This window comes from Trachemys scripta, chromosome 1, assembly GCF_013100865.1.
Source record: "Trachemys scripta elegans isolate TJP31775 chromosome 1, CAS_Tse_1.0, whole genome shotgun sequence".
Taxonomy (NCBI): Eukaryota; Metazoa; Chordata; order Testudines; family Emydidae; genus Trachemys; species Trachemys scripta.
The window spans coordinates 284,697,353-284,713,368 of NC_048298.1; the positions used below are offsets into that span (position 1 = coordinate 284,697,353).

Consider the following 16,016-nt stretch of genomic DNA (forward strand, 5'->3'; position numbering starts at 1 on the left):
CCAAAGAGATCCAATTAAGGATGTGTCCAAAGAGATCCAATTAAGAGAGACACACATTTTTTTAGTGTTATTAATCTAGTAATTCCAAAGACACTGTAATAAGATATGAACCGTTCAAATTGTATCTGAGGAAATTCCTCACTTTTAAAATTTTACTTCACAGTTATGTGCACATACCAGAATCTGAACTGCAGCTGATAAACTGTCTAAAGGAAAATCTGGAAGTCCCAGCATAGAAGATTCCTGGGAGCAGAGAGTTGTAGCAAAAGACAAGAGCTGAGAGATTCTGGAAAATAAACAAGAAATTGTAATGTTTTATATTTGCAAAACATACTTTAAAATTTTAAGCCCTATGAAGCTAAACACAGCATAGTATGTTGAAGCAACTTCTGAATACAAGTAAATTTTATCTAATAAAGTTATAAAGAATTAAGGACTCACAATATGAAAACTGAAATTATATATGAAAAACTGTTTAAACATATTCCCATACTTACTAAAAATTCACTCAGTTCTGATCAAATAGCAAACAATCCCAACAGGACATAACATTTAGCCGCTCAACATTACTTTTTTGTAATTATGAAAATTTACCTCTGTGCAGAAACATTTGATCCAACCGAGTATAATAGCTTAAGATGGTCCTGAAAATAGAACATAGCATCACATATCAAATTAATTTCTGGTTATACCATGGATCACAGTGCATATTGTGCAAGATGTTTTCTATTTCTCATCTAATTAGACACCGAGCCTTTTGTAGCAAAGAGCCTGGTCTTGGCACACACAATTAATTTTCTAAAAGAAAAAAAGGTTAGCATATCTTTGTTTTAGGATTATATTTTTTTATTGAAATTAATTTTAGTTACAAAATAAAAACATCAGAACAGCCATACTGGGTCAGACCTATGATCCGTCTATCCCAGCATCCTATCTTCCAACAGTGGCCAGTGCCAGGTGGTTCAGAGGGAATGAACAGAACAGGTGATCCATCCCCTGTTGGCAAACAGAGGCTAGGGACACTTCAGAGTATGGTTTTCAGTCCTGCCAACCCTGGCTAACAGTCATTGATGGACCTATCCTCCATGAACTTATCCTTTGGAGATTATCTCTTTCTTGTAAGTAATTATTGGGCATCAATATGACTCCATCCCAAAAAAGGGTCAACATGTTTTATTCATGTTCAATGATTAATTTTTGAATGTATAATATGTAAAATACAAGATTAAAATGTCAATTAGTCCTGCTCTGTAAACAAGCTCTAATTGAACTACAATGGCACTTACCTTAAAGGATAGATGATAAACATCTCTTGCTTGAAATCTAGAACGAAGAGGAGGGTCCAATGGGTTACCAGAATATCTAGGTACTGGCAGGCCCAGTGCTATCACACGAAAATCTTCACTTACTCGAACAATCTTCCATGCATCTAACTCAGTTTTAGTATGTTCCTGGATCAATTAAAATAAAGTAATAATTAGAATGCAATGACATCTTTTAATGAAGGCCCTGATGCCTGAGCTACAGACTGAAGACCTATAGGGGAGGGATTAAAAGAGTGGTCTTCCAGTTAAATTTGGTCTTTCACTTCCCTCGTCTTTAACACACAGGGGCCAGGATTAAATGTTCCATCTTGATTTAAGGTATTCAATTGGTAGATCATATAATCGAGGCTTTCTAAGGTAAGGGTGGCTGAAATATGCTTCACTGAGTTCAGCCTTCCGGCAAACTAATGATTGATTTCCACAGATGCTCGAAGTTTGGAAGCTATGAATTAGAGTTACAAATATCTTTCTCTATATAAAGAAGAGAACAAACAATGAAACTGTGTTATGTATTTTCTTCTATAGAATTAAAAGTCTAACTTTAGCAAGTTTGGGGTTTTTTTTAACTATAATGAAGGGATGCTCCTCTGAATAAGAGAACATTTTGTTTGTATATAATATGCTCTACCACAAATAATAACAATACAGGTTTATCACTGTACTCTTTTCTGAAGAGAATATCTATTTCATATTGTATATTTTAATCACGTTGTCAGGAAAAGACTCATCGCGGACAAAGAAGACAGTTCTGCTGTCTTCCCACATTACAATCAAGTCTTGCTTGAAATTGTACATGACTACTTCGTGCAGACCCAGTGCCAGAATAATGATTCACATAGAAGAACAGAAAATGAGCCATAACTTATATAATACAATATTCCCCAAACAACAAAACAACAATATTAGATTTAGTATCACTGTGAGATTTATTCAAATCAGATAACATTAGCAGTATACCTAAGGGGCCAATTTAGAGCCATTTTATCATTAGCAAGGTACAAAAAACATACTGCACAATCTCAATCAATTTAAGGTCAGTTTTCATGTCTCCTCCTTAAATGTAGCTATGATAAATAACCACATTTTGTACTTCAGTATGTTAATTACATTTTCATAAGTTACCTCTCCTAACCGAAACAGACTGGAATGGATCAGAACTACTCTAAAAGCAAAAAAAAGCATAACCACCAACCACAAATGTCTCAGAAATGAGTTACAGTATTTAATGGCTCAGTGGGCAATGTTGTGCAATAATATGTAGGAGCGTGGGTGTATTTAAGTTGGAGTAGGGTGCAAAAATTTTGGACAAAGTTTATTTGTTGAAAAATGCAGTTTTAGGTCAACTGAAACTATTCATGAATTCAACACAAATCTGCCAAATAGTTTCTGCCAAAATATTTTCAAGGTAGTTTCATGAAATGGAAGGAGAAGGCGTTTGGGGTGGTGGCCCCCTTACGCCTTATTGCCTCGTGGTTAGAGCAGTCACCTGAAATGCTTAAGACCAGATTCAAGTCCCTGCTCTGCATGATTCAGAACAGGGACCTGAACTTAGATCTCCCCCGTCCCTGATGAATACCATAACCATATATGGTATTCTGGAATAGCCCTCTCTCAATCTCTCCTATTGAAGCTGTTCCACTTTGTGTAAAATACTTCAATAGTCATTGAAGCAGGGACTGAAACCCAGGACTCCCCCTCCCAGGTGAGTCCCCTAACCACCATTCTCTCTCTCTCTCTCTCTCTGGCCCCATGAATATTTAATTATTTAATACAAAGTGAAACAGCTTCAACAGAAGAAACTGGGCTAGACTCACCCTGGAATACCCTATAGCCTGGTGCTTAGGGCACACACCTGCAAAGTGGAAGGACCCAAGTTAAAGATGTTGCTCTGAATCAGACAGAGTGGGGACTTAAACCTGGGTTTCCCACATCCCAGGTGAGTGCTCTAACCATAGAACTATATATCAGGGCAAAGACACCATCTCTTCATCCTGTGGTGGTTTTGTGAACGATGTTCCCAAATTGCCTTTCCTTTTATTTAAAAAGGCAGTTAAAAACACCCCAAATCTAAATTAAACATTTTGGTACAACAGAAAATTTTGCTAGACCTGAATTTTTTTTCCTGTTTTGCCGAAGGGACCAAAAAATTTTTGTTTCAGATTGATTCAAAATTATTCTTTTCAACTTTTTGGTTTGGCCAGCAAACTGAAAAATCAATTATTCACAGAGCTCTATTTGCGATTTTCCTTCCTATGACTCATGTAGGCGGAGCCTGATGAGGTTCCATCTCAGCACTGAAGTTTTATGGGAAGTTTAGTAAAGATTAGAATAAGGACATTTAAAGTCACGTTTTTCAAATTGATCTGAAGTTAACTTTTCTAACTTGTATTAGCTCATAATAATTGATATCCCACACTAAGACAGGGTTAGAAAAAGGAGCAGTTGAAATGCTGAGGGGAAAAGAAAGAACAGAATACTTGCCCAGTTTGGCCATGCTACAGGGACAGGAAGCAATGAAGAATTGAGAAGCCAATGAACTATACACACTACTTACAAGACTTGAAATGAAGGATTGTATTTTTTCCCACTTTGCTTAAAGCAAGCTTAAGCTATTTCTTGTTTGCTGGGTTATTTGAACCTGGTAGAAGAAAGCCCCAGTTCTAACTCCCTGTACGTTATGCCTGGTGGAAACATGCTTCATAGAGAAGTATGTGCACCTCTACGTGAGAAGCTATAATGTTTTGTTTGTATTTCCCACCTCAGCTTTTCTGTCCCCTGAAGTTACAGACTGGCCATGTTCACACAGAGGTGTTTCAGAAATATGCAGACCAAAAAGTTAACATTATTTTAAAATGATTATAAACTGACAAGCTACTGCTCATCTGGCTGATGGGGGTAGATATAATATGAAGAAATATGGATAGGTAAAAGTCAGGTGGATGGTAGGAAACTGACAGGGTATGGGACAGGAAAGCATGGGCATGGAAGTAGAGTACAAAGGACTGGCAAACAACCTGCTCAAACTTAATTTTGCCTCATAAACTTGAAAAAAATGTACCAAAGGTCAAATTCATCAGTTGGAAATTATAAAATCCCATTTCCTATTCAAGGGATCAATTTCCAATAATCTTCCTGTAGTTTATATTGGCCTTTTGCACATATTTTTGCAAATTATAGGATGAGTGAAGGCAGGGGTGAAAGTAACTTAAAGGGCTTACTGGTATGCAGGGCGGCCAGGGTCCTGGGCAAGGTGTGTGGGGGGCAGCTCTGGGCCCCTGGAAGGGGCGGGGCCTCGAGTGGAAGGGGCGGGGTTGGGGCCAGATTCCCCCAGCCAGCCCTTCAGCACTGCCCAGCCCATGCCACCCGGGGCTCAGATGCCGCTTTAAAGGGAGCCCCGGGGCCGCTGCTTCTTTTGCGCCCCCCCGATCAGCAGCCCTGCCAGTACAGTGCTTAAAGCCCTGCCACGGCAGCACTTTAATGTCAGCTGTGTACCAGCCCATACCAGCAGCCACTTTCTTACCGGTAGGCCGAACCGGCCCATACCGGCTTACTTTCACCTCTGAGCGAAGGATTATATGGCAGCAAGGAATGCATTGCATCCCTTAATCATTTGTTTTCAGACATTCATTGATTTTTAGAGGGCTTTCTAAATGTTTTTCTTCATGAATCAGAATAGCATGCATTTGCTAGAAGTAAGTAGAATTCACTTCAGAATTAGTAACCAGTCTCTCTCTATGAGAATAAAGGACATTCAGGAGACATTTTTTAAAATAATTTTTAAATGACCGAGTGGCTGATTTCACCCATGACCTTCACTTAGCCAGCTATCATCTTGAGTCACATCCTCACACAGGTGGAAACACCTCCATGGGATGTACCCTGTTTATCTCAGGACAGCTCTTATATTGTTAATAGGGTCACTTCCCTGTCAAAAACAGACAAAAATTCAAAACATAATGCTTTCCTGTACCTGTAGCAGCTTGTCATAACGTTCTGCAGACATAAGAAAGCGCCCATCTTCCAGCTGCATTTCTCTGTTTTCCAACAAATTGTTTAACACAGGCAAGACGTTCCGCTCTGCCTTCTCCAAACCTTCCAACACAAGGATTCTGCCTTCTGTAGCTGCACGGACTGCACACTTTTTCAACAAAAACAACATTAAGTGACATATACAGCATAATATAGCACATGAAATCCAACTGAAAATGAAGGGCTTAATCCTGCACACATCAATGCTTAAGTAATCTGAGTCAATGGGACTTAGTATGGTAGTAAGTACTATTTCCATTACGAAGATCTGACCCTTACATAACAATTAAATTGAACACATTTTTCTGTAGAAAGAATTAGTTATCGTAGGTGTTTATCTAAAAAACTATTTAATCCAGGAAACAAAACAGCATCAAAACAAACACTGGAAATTTTTTGTGCAATATGTTTTTGTTAAAAATCTGATAATATTTCAAGCACAGAATGTAAAACTAAATATTAAAAGTTAAAACAATAAAAACTCCAAATATGGTTAACTTGTTCCATGTTCACAAAGTATTCCTTTATTGAGTCAAAGTGAAGGAAAGACACAATTCTGACACTCACACTGGGTGGTACCTCACTGAACGCAAGTAGTCCCATTGAAATCGGTGTAGTAAATGACTACTTTGTATACGCAAGAGTGGTAGGTTCAGGCCCTTAAAGCACATAAGCAGCAATCAAGCAGACGGCGGCGACAAGACTCAAACCACCTCTTACTGTAATGCTGACAGACCCTGGTCGTCGCCGGGAGGGATCAAATCTGGGACCTCTGAAGTATGAGCCTCTGCTGCATAAGCTAAAAGCCACACGGCTCTTAGCTAAGGCTCATTAATCTCTAGCTGGGTTAATTGCCCATAGAAGGGGACATAGAACCACACCTAGCAGGCCTGTCTACTGAGCTGGGCAGTGAAATGTTGCTTCAATTAAATATATCTTAAGCAACTACTCAAGGGACCAACAAAATCAGTTACTTAAAGATATTTTGAGTGCCTTTGTATCAGCGTAGTAAGATGTAAAATCCTTTTGCTGACATTTATTTTTTAAATATACATAGTGAATATTGGATGTTAGGTATTCACATGTGCCAATGAATATTTACTTCTTTTGATTTATGCTTTTTGATTTTTTTCCCTATATTTTTCATTTATTTTTCGCACACCCAACAATTCTGGAACAAAGGTATTTAAACGTTAAAAAAAAAGGTATAAAAGTTCAGTATTATGTTTATAATAATCCTACAGAAGTTTACAAACTGAATCACCAGTTTTATGACGGTGTAACTACATCACTACTTTGCTACTCCAGTTTTACACCAAGGTAACTCCATTAAGACCAAAGGTTCTTTGTTTATCCCACAGTAAAACTGAAGTACTGCCATGATGAATCAAGCCCAGTATTACTTTAAAACAACAACAAGTTACTTTAAAAAAAGACTACAGAGGGTCCTGTGGCACCTTTAAGACTAACAGAAGTATTGGAGCATAAGCTTTCGTGGGTGAATGCCCACTTCATCAGACACAAGTAATGCATTCACCCACGAAAGCTTATGCTCCAATATTTCTGTTAGTCTTAAAGGTGCCACAGGACCCTCTGTTGCTTTTTACAGATTCAGATTAACACGGCTACCCCTCTGATACTTTAAAAAAAAACTGTTAGTTAACTGAAATAGGCTGCTACTAAATGTAGAGCAAAATTATATTCAAAACATTTGGGGATGTTTTGGAGCTTTTTCTGAAACTGAAGGCTGCCTCATAATGATGTTCTCTTATCTAGATTTCATCGTAGTTTAGTTTGGAGGATTGTTTATCATTGGGTGTTGATTTATAGTGCATAATTTGAGCCAATGGTCAAAACTGAGCCCTAGTGCCAGTAATTACATGCAACCTCCCCACTGCCCTATAAACTTACAGTACTTCATACCCAAATATTCACAATTACCATCCTGTAGAAGATTCCTGAATTCTAATACTAGACTATTTACAAATAACTGATTTACACAATGGGGTGGCTCATCACACATGTTTAGAAGGTAGCAACAGGGCTTGATTTAGGTATAGGCAGCCGCTTAAGGCACCTGATCAAAGAGTTTTACACCAATGTAACTCCATTAAAATACCTACATTAAGGCACCTAGCAGAAGATTCCTTAAAGCATTTTTACATAAGGACATAGCTGCAAAGGAAAAATGACCAAAGTCCCTTCCCAGCATGTCTCTTCTAAACACGTACAGGAGCACCTCATGTCCTCCTAGCATTGTTAAATAAGAGAGGGAAATAAAGGAAGAGCAAAGCAAGGGCTGGGAGCTGAAGTGAGAGGAAGAGGATAGCACGCAAAGTGGACTAGGAGAAAAGGGAGAGGGGGGAACTGGAAGAGACTGAAGGGAAGGAGGAGGAAAAGAGAGGAAATAAGGAAACAACTAGGAGGGAAAGTAGGGAAAATTTAAAACCAGAAGAGTTTGCAGCTGGAAGAAAGGGAGGGAGACCAAGAACTGGGTCAGAAAGACTCAGATGAAGAGAACTAGGAAAAAGTTATTAGGAGGAAGAAGCACAAAGAACAAAAATAAGAATGAAAAATGGAAAGCAAAACTCACAAAAACACAGAGAATTGAGATGAAAAGGAAAAAAGAACAAAGATAAGACAGGGAGAGAGAATGGACCAAAACCAAGTGAGACACATCTACACACGGTGTGTAGCACTGTGGATATGATGGCAATCAAATGCAGGTCCCTCACAAGAGGCACAGGGAATTTCAACCTGAGAAGACTTTGAACCCCTTACCTTAGTTCTGCTTATGCACAGTAAAGATACAGCACAAGCAAGTTTCTCATATCACTAGTAAAATAACATGTCTAAAACCTGTTTTGGCAGAGGCACTTCTAAAGACAGTGTGGAAGATCATTTCCGTTTAAATCCTTGGCTTTTCTGATAAGACTGCAAATAGTGAGTCAATTGTGACAGTGATTTTGTGATATGTGTCCACTAGCAAATGAACAGAGGCCACAGGCTCATTTCACAAAGGTTAAAGAATCATCATGGGGGAGGGATAGCTCAGTGGTTTGAGCATTGGCCTGCTAAACCCAGGGTTGTGAGTTCAATCCTTGAGGGGGCCACTTAGGGATCTGGGGCAAAATCAGTACTTGGTCCTGCTAGTGAAGGCAGGGGGCTGGACTCGGTGACCTTTCAAGGTCCCTTCCAGTTCTAAGAGACAGGATATCTCCATTAACTTTATTTATTTATTTATCAGATGCTCAGGACTCCTGAATACTATCCTCTGTAAACTGGATTCAAGTCAGTGACTTAGAAGAGAAAGGCAACCTGAATAACCTGGTCCCTGCCTCCAAATCAGATCCACTTCTCTTGCACCTGCAAATAAATTCTACAGAAACTTCTGATTGAATATCTAGCTTCAAAATAAACATCTGAGGAATCTGGAATGCAACTAGCAAATAACAAGCAGCCCTCATGTTATTTTCCCTTAAAATGAATCTCTGGGTGGACATAAATTAATTCCTTCCAAAAGCAAAAGATTTCAAAATTAGTTTTATTCTGTTGATTCAGAGCAAAAAATGTTTTTAAAACAACATCCCTGTCATACCACTCTTTCAAACACGTAGCATAAAATGTCCTATCTCCTACCCTCCATCCCCAACTATACAATTCTTGTATCAAAGGAAAATTACTTTGACATTCTTGTTTAGAGAATTCATCGATCAAGTCAATAAAATGCTCCAACTAGCTTAATAGAAAACTTTAGTCTCCAAAGTTGTCAATCCAAGAGCTTGCATGAGCAAAACACTCCTACTTTGTGTAAATAGGGAGTGTGGAGAAAGCCAGAATAAACTTCAACAAACTACTAATTTGCCAACTTAGTAGGATTTGCATACTATAAAGCTATAAAGACTTTATGACTGAGTTTTACTAGCCAGGGGAAAATACACAAACTGCTCATTATAGTTTCAAAATATTTTTAGTATCCATAGTATCTTTTTGACGTAGTTAAGACACACATACTGCGGATGCAGATTTGCAGAATTTATGTCCTACCAACATCAGTGCAAAGTCTCTCTCACTAACTTGGAGGAAATGTTCTTTATTGAGTAAATTATGCATAGTATGATCAGAATTTTAATACATAAGAAATATATTTTGCTACATTAACTTTTTTTTTTTAGTTGAAAATGAGTCTGAAGGACCAAATTTTAACAATTAATTAAAACTCTGTTTATAACCCGTTCTCCTGGACATGACAAATTATTTAAGATTTTGCCTTAAAAATAAATTTCTCTGTATAGAATATCTTTCCAAATATTATTGCTATATCTTCTTTTGCTTATCATTTATTACAATCAGGAATTTGGAGCAATCAAATTTTTGAATTGCTCCGCTCCGGCTCCGGGCAAAAACCTACTGGTCCATTCTCCAGCTCTGGGCTCTGCTCCAAAGTCCTGATTACAATTTTACTTATTTTTAAATTATTTTGTCTATAGCCAATTTCTTTTACCATCCATGAAAATTATTTATAATGCACCCATCACCATAATATGATATTCATCTGATTATGCTCTCTATGGATTTCTACAGTACAGCTATGAAATATTAGAAATCACTCTCCAAAATCCTATGAAATATGCACACAGCATTTATCTACCTCTAGAGAACTCATGGAAAGTAGTATTAACATTATATCCAATGAAGGTTGCTCCTGAAAGCAAAACAGCTATAAATCTTCCTTTGAAAAAAAATGTCTATGCATTCTGATGGCTCACAGCTAGAGTCTTTTCAATAAACCAGATACAGTGAAAAACATCCACTATTTCAGTTTTATCTGCATCAGGATATGTATTTTAGTTAAAAAAAGAAGAAGACAAAAATAAATGGGGGAGGAGAGAGGGACAGAAAAAGTTTGAAATCTCTCTCTGAAGATCTTTTTAAAAATGTTTGCACGAAACTGTCTTCTTAGTTATATAATAAAAATACAGAGATTGTTGTGGTTTCTCAGCCTCCAACCAAGGCTCATTGTAATATTTGTTCAACATGTTCAAAATAAAATATCAATCAACAGGTTTTGAAATTATGCAACAAATCACCTTGATAATCCTAATTTTGAATATTTGTTCTTGTTAAAAGGGAGAGGGGAATTTGTGAAATGTTTGTCTCTAGTTTATTGTAGCTGTAGCTATGGACTATTTTGCTCATCAGATAGAAATAAGCTCTTTCCTCCCAACCACCCACCTGTGCCCAGAAGCAATGACAGCATGGTTACCTAGATACCTGCCCTGGGGGATATACGCTGTAAAGATTCAGCGGTTAAAATAGGCTGATTTGTTGTCCGAAAACAAAAACCTTTAATAAAATGTCATTTGGCAGGTAATGGCTTATAGAGTAAATATGTTATGAATATTGCTTATTACAGTCCATTCCACAACTTAAATAATAATATTAATATTAAAGCCATGAATTCCTAAATTCAAAAATCCCAGAAAATAATATTTTACAGTCTTTCCTATAATCACACAATTTTGTGCATCACCAAATGACCAATACAAAGTAAGACAACTACAAGAATCTGTAAATCCTCAGTTTATGAGAATATATTAGTAATTATAAATACCTGAAAGATGAGGAAGGCATCTGATAAAATGATTCAAAATAAAACTGGCTAACATCTTATTCTTGAGTCTTCAAAAGCATTGAATTTACCAGGTGATTATTTCACATTTTCTGTAGTTACAATGGGAAAGGTACTAAGCAATACTGCAAATGGATGATTCTTTAGTGGGAAACAAATAAGTAATAATAATATATACATCCTCTAAAGTCAAATGTGTAAACATTATCCAACGTTGTTAAGTGGCAAGACAGAGACCGGCTCTTCCCATAATCGACATAAAACAGATTTCTTCAGATTTTCCATTGAATGAAACTTTTGTCTATTGAAGTGGAATAGCAGAATTTTGGAGCAAGTGAAAATTTTTCAGAACAAATCAACGACATTGAAATATAGCATGAATGATAATTTAAGTCTCTGTTCAACACCTTCACCATCTCTTCAACATTTTTCCACAATCAGAATCAACCCTATGTTAATTGAAAGCTTCCCAAGAAGGCTTAATGGAATTCTCCAGAAGACTGTGCATCTCTACACTTGCATCCAACAACAATAAATATATTGACATTTGCACTGAGGACAAGGAGGACTTTGTTCAAAGCATATCAAGAATTCTACACAGGCATTAGACATACAAAAGTAACTGAGGGATGGCTTGTAATAATTTGACAGATTACAAGAGGATCATACTACTGTCAGTCTCAACGGTAACCTGTTTTAATCTAAATGAAAAACAAGCCAAAAACCCTGGAAATACACAAGAACAAAACTGAAAAATTATTCAGAGAACTTGTCTATTACTTAGCCAAACTGACTGATCACAACTATACAGGTCATAAATTGAGCCCAGAATAAAAAAGGAAGCTGAAATGTGGTTGATGGAAAGTAAAATTGAATTCCTTTCTTTTAGCAGTTAAAATTGAATCTCACGATTTCTACCCTAAATTTATTTTGCCACAGAGGTTGTGTTACAATTTGTAGCATTACAATGGTGAAAATTATGGAAGTAAAAATAATACAAGACAATCCAGGTGAATCTAGATTTTTATTAATTTTTAAAAAGACCTGCAGTCTTGTCCAGCCAACAGCATCATTTGAGAATACTCAGATTGGTTTGCTTCTAACTTTTAATAGGCTAGGCATAAAAAAAAAAAAAAAAAAGGGCAAAAGTGAATTGGTATATAGTTTTAAAATTGGTTTGTTTTTGTTGCTAATCCAAACATTCTTGGGTAGAATTTACAATGCTGTAATACTTTAGTTGATAAATATAGCATGTAAGCAGCCAAATATTTATTATAACATTAATAATTTTGTAAGAAAGCAGAAAAATCCACATTCCAAAATCTAGAATGGCTGAGCAAAGTTTACTAAAAGCATTTTCATAATTACTTAAGCAAGATCTTCATAAACACTAATGCATCATTCAAGTGGTAATTTCTTAGCATAAAATTTTATTTTAATGATATACACAAACTATATTACCATTCAAGGTGCAGTTTTATGTACACTGCCTTTGCTAAACCTTAAAGATGCAGAATATATAATTATATATTTATGATACAAGGTTCTTAACATGTACGTAGAGTTTGACTGAAATAAAATAAGTTAAAATAAACCTATCTCATGAGGTTAATGTAACAACTGCTGGAGTTTATTTTCATGCACTTAGTTGATTGTTAAAAGAGTCCATGTTCTCTTCCCTTTTTTATTTTTCTATTTCATTCCAATGTTCATACCTGAGCAAGTTAAACTGGACTCTTTCTTTCAGTACCTATAATAAACAGTTTTCCTGTCCTGCCTAGTTAACACATAACAATAAGATAGTCTTCTAGGTTCCACCCTACCAGATGGGTGGTATCCTTGTTGGAAGAGCTTAGGGATGTATGAAATAATTTATAGCCAGAAGAAAAATCAAACGTATCTTCAGCATCACCACTACTCGAAAGCAGCATTAGCTCTCACTGACTCTATAACTCCTACTGTTTAGCCATGGAGGGAAGCAACTAATCGCAGCAAAAACCAAATGGTTACTAAGGTGCCATTAATAGTTCAGAAAATTTGCATTAAACATAGAAAGCAGGACACGTATGAGAAAAATCAATCTATATTTGAATACTGAAAAATGAAAATGGTGGTTATAGGTATAGTCCTTTCTCCCTGTTACAAAATATGCCAATAATTTTAGGGTCTTCGCCTGCAAGTGGCAGAGTAGGATCAGACTCTTAGGTAGAAAAATGCTCTCATTTGAGGGGCAGGCCACAAGGATTACAAGATAGTCCCTCTGTTACTCCACCCCTAGTACAGCTCCTTCATGAGGCTCATCTGTGGAAGGGTGTGCATAAGCTATGTGCAGCTGGGTGAATTTTACCCTTTTTGAACATCAAAATAATGTACATGTGAACTATGAGCCCCAAAAGAAAAAAGGGCTAGGAGTATAACTTGAAAGGTTATGGTTTTGATTTTAACAATATTGCTATGACTCAAATTTTAGATGATGGCAGAGAATCTAGAGTATATCATACAATATTATCCAGGTTTAGTCAGAGTCCCAAATTAGTTAAAGTAATGAAGATTTAGCGATGAGCTACAGGCAGGCACTGGCATAGCAACTAATTCATAATTAAATGGCAGATAGAGGAGAGAAACAATTTGCATCCTTAACCAAGAATTTCAAGAAATTGGGTTGTTCTTGCCCAACTCCTTTTATTGCAGTACATGGTACTTTTGTGCTATTTGCACTCAAACAAATGCAATCATCTCAACTCTTTCATGTAATTAACTCCATGTCTCATTTCATTTTCTTAATTAGCTTTCTGATCTCTTCTGATTAACAGAAACCAAACTCAGTTCTATGTGGTACTATCTTCTGGGACTTCTTGTCACATTCATTTTCTAGACAGGATAGCTTAGCTGTCATTTTTGACAATTAACTGATTATTACAATAAATCTTGCAACCTATGGTAGAAAATCTTTCTGCTGCCTAGGCAATCAGAACACTGCAAATATTTTATTTTTCAGCTTCTGATTCAGGTGCTTCATAAAGACGCACCATAGGGATACAAAACTTGTATTATTAAAAATACTGTGCTCCCATATTTTACACACGTACCAGACTTTAATGGCTATGTATTTGCACACACAAAATGGACAACTGCTCTGTGGACAAAATTTAAATAGCAAATTTTTAAAAAACAATAAAGTCCTTTTATTTCTGGGCCCCCCCATGTGAGGGGGACCTAGTTTCTCATTTGCAAAAGGAATGACACCCATAGTTTCAACTGAGGTGAATGAGACTTCAACATTCTTTTCGTATTGTTTCTTTGGGATGCAATAATTGATACCAAAGCATATGAGGTCACTGTTAATGATTTGCATTAGATGCAAATTTAAGTTGATGTATATATTGCTCTTTGGTATGTGACATGTAAAAAGACAAATAAGAATGGGAACAGTGCAATCACACACACACACACACACACACTAGACCTAAATCTTGTAAATTTACAAAAATAATCTATACTTGCATAAGCAACTTCATACCAGTTTAACTGCATCCACACTTAGGGCGGGTCTACATTGCAGCCGGGATCGACGATCTGAGATCGATCCACTGGTAGTCAATTTAGTGGGTCTAGTGAAGACCCGCCAAATCAACACCAGATTGCTCTCCAGTCGACCCCTGTACTCTACCCCCAATGAGAAGAGTAAGGTAAGTCAATGGGAGAGTTTCTCCCATCGACTCCCCACGGTGTAGACCCTGCGGTAACTCAACCTAAGGTACGTCGACTCCAACTACGTTATTCACATAGCTGGAGTTGCGTAGCATAGGTCGACTTACCATGGTAGTGTAGACATAGCTTAAGGTGTTGCACTGATTTAACTATATTGTTTTTGTAAGGGCTAAAGGCCTGCGGCTAGCAACCTTAGTACTAAGGACACATACCTGAGCAGGGATCAGCTGATTCCCAATCCCATAAAGAGCAGCAGAAAGTTATAGAGAGGGGGGGATGCTAAGGGAGACCAGATGGGAGTACAAAGGCTGCTGAGAGCAAGTAGGCTCCATCAGAAAAAACTTGAACTTGGGAATGAGACTACAGACAAGTGAGAATATAGGCAAAACAGGCCTGAGTGTGACCTAATAACAGGGTAAATGAATGGATTTGAGAACTTTATTTTGAACTGTTTTATTAATAAAAACAGACCTCCAAGGAGGGATGATACTGGATGGTACTCCTGTGTGTGGAGTTTAGGTAAGGAGCCCCTGGAAGGGAAAAACTGAGGCAGGATGTTGCAAAGCCACCCCTGACCGTGAGGGGGCACCAAGAAGGCAGCATGCCCTGACAGGTTCTAAACAGATATAGTTTAAGCAGTACAAAAATTCTCTGGAGACCAGCTCCTCTATCTATAAAAACAACCAAATATGAAGAGGCCATTTGAATGTTTAAGTAATACAAAAAAATTCAGACTAATTACTTTACATGCAACATAATTAACACATGTAATAAATTACAGAAGGTCAAGAGGATACTTAATTGTCTTCATAACAGCAATAATGGCATTTCTGGAGGCTTGTAACAGTCATTTAATGACTGAATAGAGAAATTAATGGCCATGGGCAAAGACAAGAAAACAGTACTTAACTCTCATTACCTGACAGAAGCCAAGTAGGTGGTCATTAACCCATTATAATTTTTTTTATTTTACACAATTTAAAACAGAAACTAAGTATAACACATAATTTGAGGTTTTCCATTATTTCACCGTAGCTTACTTGTCTCAGCTTTTGAAGTAATTTACCTGTCCACCCGTCAAAAATATCCATTCCTAAATGCACCCATAGAGACCATAATTTTCAAAAATATTCAACCCATTGTTTCAGAATAAAAATATGCGGTTAAGTTTACTATTTCTGATACAGTAAGATCTCTCAAACCTATATTTAAAAAAATTACATTTAAGATTAGAACCTCATACTCAGATATGCCATGTAAAATGACTACGTTCAAATATGTATGCTTCCAAAACAACCAAGATGTCAGTTTACAGTATT

General features: G+C 36.9%; 1 protein-coding gene across 1 annotated transcript in view; it reads right to left on the reverse strand.

The window, feature by feature from the left end:
• VWA8 (von Willebrand factor A domain containing 8) overlaps positions 1–16,016 on the reverse strand; it is a gene marked incomplete in the record, with an annotated part of 259,242 nt that overhangs the window by 201,544 nt on the left and 41,682 nt on the right. The window contains 4 exon segments of the mRNA XM_034758419.1: positions 178–286; positions 595–644; positions 1,287–1,451; positions 5,296–5,463. Coding sequence (XP_034614310.1) covers positions 178–286; positions 595–644; positions 1,287–1,451; positions 5,296–5,463 — 492 coding nt within the window.